Source organism: Lactuca sativa, chromosome 3, assembly GCF_002870075.4.
Source record: "Lactuca sativa cultivar Salinas chromosome 3, Lsat_Salinas_v11, whole genome shotgun sequence".
Taxonomy (NCBI): Eukaryota; Viridiplantae; Streptophyta; class Magnoliopsida; order Asterales; family Asteraceae; genus Lactuca; species Lactuca sativa.
This window is the reverse complement of record NC_056625.2, coordinates 50813963-50825358: the sequence shown is the minus strand read 5'-3', so window position 1 is coordinate 50825358 and position 11396 is coordinate 50813963. Positions and strand designations below refer to the sequence as shown.

Below are 11396 nucleotides of genomic sequence, written 5' to 3'. Positions count from 1 at the left end.
TGACACCCGATTCTGTCCCCCACACATGAGAAATGCATACGGACTTTGTTTCGCATTGATAGTCTTTTCAATTTATACACGCTAGAATGCAAACAAACACAAGAAATTCAGGTACATGTTGTGGTCATTCCACCACTCACTTATGTTGATTGTACTTTTACATCAACACATATTAACAAGATAATATGATATAAGTATTTATACTATATAGTTTATTTCCCAACACCTTCCTTATATAATGGCATACTCTATTTTGTAGACTCCTAAATCAAAATGGAAGCCGAAAGCACCAAAGCTTCTTCTAAAGCCAAAGTGAAGATGAAGAAAGTTTTGATGAATGAGCACCATGGTGATGGGTTGTTAGGTTGTGATGGCGGTGACAATAGTGGTGGTTCTTTTGATGGGAATGTAAAGAAGAAAAAATGTGGTCATAGTGGTGGTGGAGCAACTAGCGGCACAAGGTGTTGTCAGGCTGAGAAGTGCACTGCTGATCTCACTGAAGCCAAACAATATCATCGGAGGCATAGAGTGTGTGAGCTCCATGCAAAGGCTCAAGTTGTGATTGTTGCCGGAAATGAGCAAAGATTTTGTCAACAATGTAGCCGGTTAGAGCTCTTCGTTATACTATAATGACTCTTATTCTTTTGCTACACATGTCAATATGATGTATGCACATACTATTCATCCAAAAACATTTATTTTATTTAATATAAGTTAATGAAAAACACATTAACAAGTTACACAAACCATTTAAAAGACGGAAAATATATGTATTTGCACAAAATTAATGATACCATAAAACATCATTTAGATGACAAATGACCTTAGGTATTTAGTGTAACTCTGCATATTAATTTAAATGTTAATAACATAAAAAAAATCCTAACATTTTCTTTGAAACACTTGAAGTTGTTTGTTTCATTTTGTTCAATTGAAGTGTTAAGTTGATTTATTGATTATCTTTTGGGTTTTTTTTGGAAAACCATGAATTTTATTTTCAAAAAAACTTTTTAAAAAGAATTTCAAAAAAACCTCACATTTGATAAACTTTTTCTTTTGAACCAACTTTTTTGTTTTGACTTATAATTTTTACGTTTTTTATGTTGTTAATGTTTATGATGTTTTTTTTGATAGTTTTTAACATTAAACTCTAAAGGAACATCTAGCATTTTTTTTTTTCAAAACAAAGAGAAAAGATATCATGTTTAATTCTTGTTCGCAAAATGTATGTTAAAGATTATTTTCAAAATTCTCAAACAGAATAGTTTTCAAATTCTAATATATCTATGTTTGGAATTTAATTTTAGATTTTATGTTTTTCGTGGTAGAAAAATTTTCAACAAGAAGTGATTTGATCGATAATAATGTCATTATATTCTTTTTAAGACTCAATTTTTGTTTCAGTTTGAACCAAATTTTTTGTTGACTCATAATTTACATGTCTTTTTTGTTGTGTAGAGTGTTCTTAATGGTTTTTCCTATCATTGTTGGCAAAATGCTTATAAAATAAAAAGACAAGTTCAGAACACTAATTTATGCTTATAATCTTAATCTAAGGTTTCATTTTTTTCCCAATAACAATATTGTCAAACCATATTCCACGGTTGTTCTTCAACTATTATAATATTTAAATATCTTACAAATATATTTTGATATTTATTTTGTTAACAAGAATTGAACATGATATTTTTCTTTTTGTTTTGAAAAAAAAAAGTTTCCTTTTAACGTTAAAAGCTATTAAAACACCATAAACAACAAGACAAGAAGAAAAAAAATGAGATTATGAGTCAAAATGAAAAAATTGGTCTATAAAAGTTTTTATCAAATGTATGGTTATTTAGGAAAAAAAAAAGTTCAGACTTTTTCAATTTTTTTTTTACAAAATAGAAATATTACTGGTAGACTTGCTAAAAGGATAATAAAATTAAAAAAAATAGGAAAGATAATAAAATTGAAGTTTAATTTGGAAAAAAAATATCAATATATAAAATATTTTATGTTATTAAACCATGACAACTCAGAGAAAACAAAATATTAAACTGTGTCTGATGGGTGTTTGACTTATCTTTTGAGAGCCCAAAAGTTTTTTTTGATAAAATGCAAAAGATGTTTGATAAAAACATTTTAAAAGCAACTTTTAGATTTTTGATATAAGAAAATGGAAAAGTCAGGAAATCCTGTCTTTTTATAACTTTTGTCAAAAGGACTTTTGGCTTCCAAAAAGATCAGCCAAACACCCCCTGAGTATTTGTAAACTCCCGTTGACATATGTAACTTCATATTATTTATAGATCTCGTGTTTTGATTTTTAAGATGCCCTAAAAGAGCTACATCATATTCTTTTAAAAGTAGACATGTCACATTTAACTATGTGTTTATTGTCTAGTAAAGGCATACGACATATTTCATAATTTATGAAGTACATGTTATTTAACATTGTTATTTTTTTAGACAAAAAAGTGACAAATAATCTTTAAACAATTTGATTTATCAGCAATTATGGATCATCCATCATCTTATAAAACAAAAAGTCTACCATTTTCTATTCCACAAAAGCAATAAAGCTATTAATCATGTAATGTGTCATTTATTACCAGCCCATGAAACATTTTTTTCGCATGAGAGCACCATGACTTGATGGTACAGTACTCACTTATATCCTACTAGTACTAGTAATTGACAAAACATGCTTTTAACATGTGGACATTGATGTAACAAAACCCTATGAAAGTATATGCTTTTATACATCATCGTTTTGTATGAGTCAATGTGCATTATTGTGGTTTATGGTACAACATAAAGATGAGCATCAATGTACATTATTGTGGTTTATGGTACAACATAAAGATGAGCATCATAAATGTTTAACATTGTTCAATGATGATATAACAAGTCAAGCAACCATTTAATTTGATAATATTATTTCTTTGATTAACTGGTGCAGATTTCATGAGCTTCTAGAATTTGATGATACAAAGAGAAGTTGCAGGAGACGTTTGGCTGGACACAATGAGAGACGTAGAAAGAGTTCAAGTGAGATTAAAGGTACAAGGAAGACGCTTGCGTGTATGGAAGCAGATGGCCGAGAAATGTTTCAGGGTAGTTGCGAAAGAGAATGACGCTGCAAATTATATGTGTCTGTAAAACCATATGTAAATTGAACATATATGAAGATGAAGTCCTTCTCTTATGGAATTTCCCCGTACGTATATGGTTAACTTCATATGATTTGGTCGAGTTTATGTAACTTTTGCGTTCAAGTGTTTGAGACATATGTAAAATTAAAGAGTAGTTTAAAAATAGATTGGAGTGCGTGTTCACTGCCATTCTAAAAAAAGTTATGTAACTTTTGTTGTCTATGGTGTTTAGAATGCTCGTTGTTATGATAATATTTTGATATGTGTTTATATTCTTAACAAGGTCTAAGTTTTATATTTATGTAATTTAATAGTGTATATCATTATAACCTTAAATTCTTTGTCCTATTTTTTTCTTTTTGTTTTAGAAGTATGTTATATTGCTGTAGAAGTATGTTTATATTTTTCTTTTTATAAATGGTATAAAATTCAGTGCATCATCATTTTTTATTTATTTTTGACAAAAAAAGTTTATGTAACTTTTGTTGTCTGTCGTGTTTAGAATGCTCATTGTCATGATAATATTTTGATATGCGTTTATATTCTTAATAAGCTCTAAGTTTTATATTTATGTAATTTAATAGTGTATATTATTATAATCTTAAATTCTTTGTCCTATTTTTTTCTTTTTGTTTTAGAAGTATGTTATATTGTTGTAGAAGTATGTTTATATTTTTCTTTTTATAAATGGAGAAGTATGTTTATATTTTTCTTTTTATAAATGGTATAAAAGTCGGTGCATCATATTTTTTATTTATTTTTGACACTACAAATTATAATCGTTTGTAAAACCATATATAATTAAATTTATATGAAGTATGAAATCCTTCTCTTATAGAATTTCCTCCTACGTAAATGGTTAATTTCACATGATTTTATCAAGTTTATGCAACTTTTGTTGTTTGTGGTTAGAATGCTCATTGTAATAATAATAGTTTTATTATATTCTTAACAACTAAAAAACCGTTTAAATTTTATGTTATTGTAATTTAAAAGTGTCTATTAGTGTAATGTTAAATTGTTTAACAATCAGAATATTTTTATTTTGAGACTGAGGTTACATGGTATTCCTATTAGAAAAAGACTTTCTTACCCAAACATTACGGTTGATTCCGTTTTGTGCCCTGTTTGTTCTATGACGGTTAAGTCTAAGGATGAGCAAAAGGACCGAACCGGCCAGAACCGGACCCGACCCGGGAACCAGCTTTGGCCAAAATCAAGAACCGAACTGGCCCGGCGGTTCTACCGGTTCCCGGTTCCTACCGGTTCTTGTTGTGTTTTCAAATGTTGGAACCGGTCCTTGAAAAATAGCATCATACGGTTCCGGTTATATCAGTTCTGGTTCCTACCGGTTTCCGGTTCCAAAAATCCACAAAAATAACTTTCCGGTCCTGGCCCGACCGGTTCCCTCGGGTTCCGGTATCGGTTCCAGCCGGTTCCCCGGTCCATACGCTCATCCCTAGTTAAGTCCATAGACCACCTTTTTGTAGGTTGTAACCAGTTGAGTGATTTATGGACTCGAGTTGCCATTTGGTGGGGTGTTCAGATTCCTCAACAGTTATAGATTGATTCGATTATGTCTTGGTCAGATCTTATAGCGCATAGAGGTGGACAACGAAAAGCTTTTGATGAGGTGATTTTGAGCATTTTATGGTGTCTATGACATTTTCGTAATTTCGTTATTTTCGGATCGGATTTGCCAAGAAAATCTTTACTTTTTTATGATGTGGTAGATAGAGTTTTATTTTTTTTATTATTATTTTTTATTTCTAATAAATGTAACAAAGCTAAGATAAGACGGAGTGATTGGTTATATAAACCTGCTTTAGCTTGTAAGATGTTGTAATTGTCATTTTTTGCTTCTTGTTAGTTTTTCAATCAAAATAACCGCCGTTCAAAAAAATTTAATCCTTTTGTCCCTTGACAAATGCAAAAAGTTTCTAGAGTTTTCACAAGACTAATTTTCAGACCAAAAAGTCATTTTTAGAAAATAAGTTTTTGATTTATATCTTTTTCCAAAAGATAGTTTTAAAATGTGTTTGTTTAAACTTTTGAGGGGTGAAAGGGAAAAAAAGCAAAAGTTGCGAAAAGTCATAGATTCGTGACTTTTTAAAAGCTTCATTTTTCTTCTTCTCAAAAAGTTAATTTAAAAGATCTTTTCCAATTAACAAACAATTTTATTAAACTTTTGACTTTTTGGAAAAACCAAAATCCCAAAAGTCATTTAAGTATATAGTGCGAAATAAAAATCCATCATATTCGGTGGTGAGGATAGTGATACCTTCGGTGGTTCATTTGACCTATTTATTTCTATTTTTTTATAATATGACATATAGAATTAAATCGGTGAACTATCCTAATTATTTTAAGTAAACTACCATTTAGAAAAAAAAAAGTATGTACCAATTTGATTTTTACAACCCATAATCTATATTTTTATAGCCTGATATCTATTAAGGTATAATCTAATAAGAGTAATCCAATATAAATTAAATTTAAAAAAAATCGTGTGAACGGAAGTAAGCATTAGAGAACGACGTTTCTTGCTTTAATCTTTACAATCGCGGATCATCATCAACTCAGCCAGATGCACAATTGTCGATCAGTTGAACCGGCAACCGCCCTCTAGCCTCCACAACAACCTCCGACAGTCGCCACTCCCCCTCATGCCTCCTCTCAGTCGCAGTCAATTATCATCTTGCAACTAGTGGCGATTGACAAATATTTTTTGGCGTTGACCTGATCCGAACCGGCAGCTAGTACTATTTGATTTTTTTTTTTTCATTTTTATCGATTTCAATTAAATAGTGAACCATATGGTTTTACGTCCTAGATTCACTACTAAATTCATATTTCATTTTGTTTTTTAAATGGGACGTTAGTATTGTTATGAAAAAACTATAAACCAATTAAATATTGACTTGTAGGCATTCAATGGAAAACCTAAAAAAAACCTAACATATTCTTTTATATATATATATATATATATATATATATATATATATATATATATATATTTACTATATTATTAAACATATTGCTCATTTCTTGAAAATTAAGAGATACAACATGTGTTACATCAAGTACAATAATATTAAACATATAACAACGTATTACATTACACGAATACGAATTACACTACACTACATTACCCTAATCTCCTAAACACAGCCGCCATCAAACCAATTCTCATCGTCTCCACCAACTTCTCCCACCGAAGAGCTGATCCAATTACTCACTAAAACCCTAAATCAATTCTTCCTAAACGCACCCAACCACCATTACATCTTCTACCTATCTGTTCTTCCTGCTTTCATAAGGTACAACACATCGCATATTTCGTCCGCCGTCATCTTCACCGAGAAGCGAGCGTCACCACAACGGTCACTGACTCTACACCATGGATAGTAATCGTTTTCTCAATCCTAGGCAGAAACCTACATCGATTTCTTCTGCAATTCGTCTTAGTTTGGTTTCGGTCAGTGGTTTTTCCAATTTTTTTTGTCTGTTTCTTTGTTGGGTTATGGTTAACGAAGGTCGATTTGTTAGGTTTTGGTGCTCATTTTTTTGTTTGACTGCATTCGTCACTCAAAATATGAGGTTATCAGATTCGATTATTTCTTGATTTCTTCTTCTACTTTCTTTCACATGTTCTTCGTTAACTACAAAATCAAATAAAGCCCTGATATCTAAGATGGAGCTGTTAGATACGGTACATCAAACAGAAGGGCTTCAAGTTTTTTGTGTATCTCTCTCCTGTCTCAACATATGCTCATTTTGTTTTGTATATGTTGCAACAGAAACTTGATTAAATCTAATTTTTGAGCTGGAATCCTAGGAAAGTCTGAATTTTTAACGGTAATGTATCGTGATTGAATCTTATTAATTCTATTTGCATCTGTTTTTGTTCAGTTTTGTTTCTAAGTTAACAAGAATATATTGTGTAATGGTTGCAGACTTGCAACTTGATTGTATGCCTATATTGTGATGCAATTCAGGTCCCATTAGCTTTAAATATGGCAAAAAAAAAAGTTTCTACTGGTGGTGTTTTGTATTTATATTCCTCTAATTTTAAATTTGTATGTTATTTGTATGCCAGGTATATAATAAGTGTCTGAACAAAACAAGCAAAGTGATCTCTTTATGACCATCAGGCTATACAACTCACATTGTCACTTTAACCTCAAGTATGTTGTTCTTTTCTCCTCAGGTGATGTTTTTTTAACTTCATAAACTTAATCAGACAAGTCTCCACATTTGTTACATATATACATAGATCTCATTTCTCTTATCTCGACTCTTAATCTATGTAAATGCATATTTCAGGGGTCCATCAATAGATACAATGGGATTATAATTAAATACTATGTTTTATGTTTAAGAAAATCCTGATTTTAATTTTGAAAGTTTGATCTTTGGATGCAGATTGTGGATAAATTAAATGATAAGAGAGTATTTGGGTATGATCTTGAATTTTAAAGTTATGTTCGCTACAATAATAATCTTGATAGCAGATAGTTCATATTTGATGAGAACATGGTATTTTATCAGCATTTTGTTCTAATTTCCTATTCTTTTTATGTCATAATATATCAAAATTGCCGTTTAGTTGTTAGATAGATATTCTTGACTAATTTTTTAAAATATGTTATTGATAATGGAATTATAATTGCAGGCCAACGATGGAAATGGACCATAAGAGATGAAGATGATAAGCCTCGACTTTTTGTAAGCTTTTGTTTGTTTTTAGTTATTAGGTTAATTCTGTTGTTCTTATAAGAAGCTATTGCTAATGAACCATAATATTAATGACTTTTTGCTATAGAGAATTCTTAAATTTTGTCCCCTTTGATCTAAATGTCACATAAACATGATCTTGACTAAAGGTGCATTTTTGGGTTTTTTTTTTCTTTTCAGATTTAGAGGAAGACCCCTATCTCATTGTAAGATCTCAGCTTTTCTTCTCCTAATCTTATTTTAAGTTCTCATTATCCATCCCTCATCTGACCCTGTAGATCTCACCCATCTTTTTCTTTTTGGGTCTTTGAAGAAAAGATAGTGGTGCTGCCTTCAACCAACCATGCACAAACATGGATGTCACCATTGGAAATAGATGATGGTATTGTCTTTCATTTGCTACATGAAACTTTTATCATGTATCTTTTTCCTTTTGTTTATTTGGTTTTTAATCTACTATAATACATACGTTTGTTTAATTAGGGCCAACACTTCATATGATTGTTTTCTGCAAGAATGGTAACTCTGTGGTTGACTAATAGTTGTAAGAACAGTTTCTGGTGATTTCTTATACATATTCAAAACTTTTCCCTCCTCCTGAAGCTAAAGGTTAGAAAATGAGTTTTCCCTCCTTCATAACTAGATTGATGAAGATGTGATTATTATTTATTTTTCTTAAGATGTTTGTATTTAACCCACAACCCCACTTGATTTTGTTTAATAAATGCAAAATAATATTGATTTTGCTAGACTTTGAAAGGAAGCTAAACCATTTGCCAAGCATTGCAACCAATAGTTTCCACAAAAAGAAAAGTTTGTTGATAAAAAGCAATTGGAAACATTAGACAAGATAAATCAGTTGATTAGGTAGAACACTATCTTTTCTTGCCATTAATCACTCTTTGATAGCCAATGCCATCAGCAAATTAAGTTAAATTTCATAATTTGAAATGTATTCAGGTAATTTTTCGGTGTACGATATTTTGATTTTTTTGGAATAGGATTGCAAATTTTGGTATTTAGGTAATAAAAATCTGACAAATGGTAAAAATATATCAACTATAATTGTGTGTGTGTGGGGGGGGGGGGTTGTTACTGTGTGTATGTATGTTATTTGTATCCGCTAGGTGGTCATACAAGTCGATTGAGTTGGTCATGCATTTGTATTGTGTGTACATAATGTTGATTGCATCTTCATATAGCCATTAGCGGTTTTTCAGGTTGAAGACAAATAATGGATCTATGATTCACAAAGGTATAAAAGTTGGTTGCTATTTGACGCCATCAGCATCTTGCAAAGCTTGGAGTCCTAATTCGTATATTTCCTAAACCGAAATGAAATCTTAAAATATGGACTAAAATGAAAAAAAATATATACTTTTTTACCTAAACCAAAAAAAAAAAATCATCAGCCATATGGAGTAAAGTGGAGTTTAAAAGTTTTTTTTAATCTTGATTGCTGATTGAATTAACCAGTTGTAACCTTGAATTTTTTTTTTCCGGTGCTACCTATGGTTCTTTTTTGTAGACATGGAGGAACTTTGCTTGATGGAAAGAATAAAGTTCGCTGCTATATTGGTGTTTTTTCTCTCATGATGCTTACTGATGCTATGAGTTTCATTTGATGTTGGTAATTTCGCATGGTGATGTCATAATTGACCTTAAGTGTTGTTTTTTTTTTCTATTGTAAAGCTTTTTGTTTGATACTCTTTGTAACTTGTTGGAAGTTGGCTTTTATTTGTTTTATTATAGTTTGTCATAGTTCAAAAAAAAATATAACTAGACATAATCATTTGATTCTATTGTGTATCTGCTTGCTAATGTTTTCAAATGAATTTTTCGCTCTATAACTTTCTACATCTATATTACCAACGTTTTGTGAGTTTCAAATTTAATTGTTTGAGTGATTTTTGGATAAAATAATTTTTTTAGTTTCATTTAAACTGATAAAAGTTTTTCAAAAGTACCAAAAGTTTCAAATATACCTATATTATTAATAATTTCGTTATGTTATTTATTACATTTCTTTTTAGATTAATATGGAAATTAATTAACTTTTGAAACACGGGCTCACAATTGCAATCATCAATTATAAGTTGTTTGGTTTCAAAATTTTAATTTGATACATATGATACTTATTAATAGATTATAAATAAATAACCATATAAATAAAACAAATAATGTTGATATATATATTTTTTTATAGCATTGATCCAATCTAACAACTTACCTTTTCAAAAACTATTGATCCAAAAATAATAAAACAACTTGCAAGACCATAACTGAAATTTGTGTATTTCTTTTTGAACTTAATGGTTGTATATTTTTATTTAAATGGTAAATATTTATTAATACATTATTGTTCTTATAAATACGAAAGTTGATTGAAATGAAACTAAGCTTGCCGCGACGGTACCCCCTTTAAAGTGCATTTGGCCTAACGATATTAGAAGTTGACATATAGTTGAGGGGGGTTCAAGTAAAAAGATGTGACTTTAGGATTAAAGTAATGTATACATGTGTAGATTGTTCTAAGATAAAAAAAATTAAAATAAAAAAAACATGGCAACTATGCAACTAATCAGCAAAGGACACTACTCATAAGAAAAACATTCATTAATCATATGTTTGTACACATTTGTAAACAATCCTAGCAATTCATTTTTTTCCTACTCATTTCGTATTTGTAATAAATTTTATTGATAATTGTTTTATGTAGTAAACTATTTGCACAAAAGAGCTAATCGCCTCTAGAAACTGATTTCTGAAAAAACTATTTGTACCCGTCGCTTAGCGCGGGTAAACGGCTAGTATATATATATATATATATATATATATATATATATATATATATATATATATATATATATATATATATATATATCATGTTTGTCCAACCTAATTTTTAAATATCATATTTATTTTGATAAACTTTCAAAATATCAAATTTGTCTATGTTATGTTTTAAATATTAATTTATATCAAATTACTATTATCCCCTTTTCCATAAAATTAAGTTTAAATTTTCCAAATTGAATTGAATTCAATAATCAATCTAATTTTACCCAGGTGCATAAATGTCCAGTAGAGAGATGGCTTTATGGTTTAACAAATGGACTACCATTGCGAAGGAATTAGTTGATCAAGCTGTTATTTCACCAAAGTTCATCTTTTTGCTTCACGTCGCCAATACTTACATACTTGCCCCTACCCTTGTAATGCTTAGATTTTTATGATCTATGTATTTGTATACATCATGATAGAGGTGGACTTTATGTTTCAGGTATATGGGTCAAGTGATAAATTTCATATGTTACAAAAATCTTATTTTGCTAGAAAACATAAACCTTAAGTTCACATGCACCCTAAAAGACCTATGTTCTCACTATGATTTGCAAACAACTATTGCATATAAAGAACCCTAAAATGACATTGCTATTTTCGAGAATACTAAAAGGTTTTTAGAAAATACATACCTTATGTTTATTGTTTTAAATAAAATTGACTCCTTCTTGATCTAGC

At 29.8% G+C, this 11396-nt stretch overlaps 1 protein-coding gene and 1 long non-coding RNA gene across 16 annotated transcripts; both read left to right on the top strand.

The window, feature by feature from the left end:
* Positions 1 to 269: 269 nt before the first annotated feature.
* LOC111891846 (squamosa promoter-binding-like protein 3) lies at positions 270 to 3409 on the top strand. The gene is made up of 2 exons (XM_023887908.3): positions 270 to 605; positions 2945 to 3409. The coding sequence occupies exons 1-2, from the start codon at positions 274 to 276 to the stop codon at positions 3117 to 3119; spliced, it is 507 nt and encodes a 168-aa protein (XP_023743676.1). The 5' UTR covers positions 270 to 273; the 3' UTR covers positions 3120 to 3409.
* A 2852-nt stretch (positions 3410 to 6261) lies between these two features.
* LOC128132608 (uncharacterized) lies at positions 6262 to 9683 on the top strand. Of its 15 annotated transcripts, XR_008230786.1 has the most exons (9): positions 6262 to 6615; positions 6687 to 6849; positions 6938 to 6995; positions 7094 to 7135; positions 7237 to 7347; positions 7563 to 7597; positions 7813 to 7865; positions 8055 to 8080; positions 8188 to 9683. It is a non-coding gene; the product is annotated as an uncharacterized LOC128132608 (long non-coding RNA). The 15 variants fall into 15 exon arrangements; XR_008230779.1 differs by having other exon boundaries at positions 6687 to 6995; positions 7237 to 7324; positions 7563 to 7676; XR_008230778.1 differs by having other exon boundaries at positions 6687 to 6995; positions 7563 to 7676.
* The last annotated feature ends 1713 nt before the right edge of the window (positions 9684 to 11396 follow it).

Excerpts from the sequence above, each read along its gene's own strand:
- LOC111891846 (XM_023887908.3), top strand. The coding sequence starts at position 274 with ATGGAAGCCGAAAGCACCAAAGCTTCTTCTAAAGCCAAAGTGAAGATG. Across the intron at positions 606-2,944 it reads TTTTGTCAACAATGTAGCCG|ATTTCATGAGCTTCTAGAAT; the intron begins GTTAGAGCTCTT and ends TAACTGGTGCAG.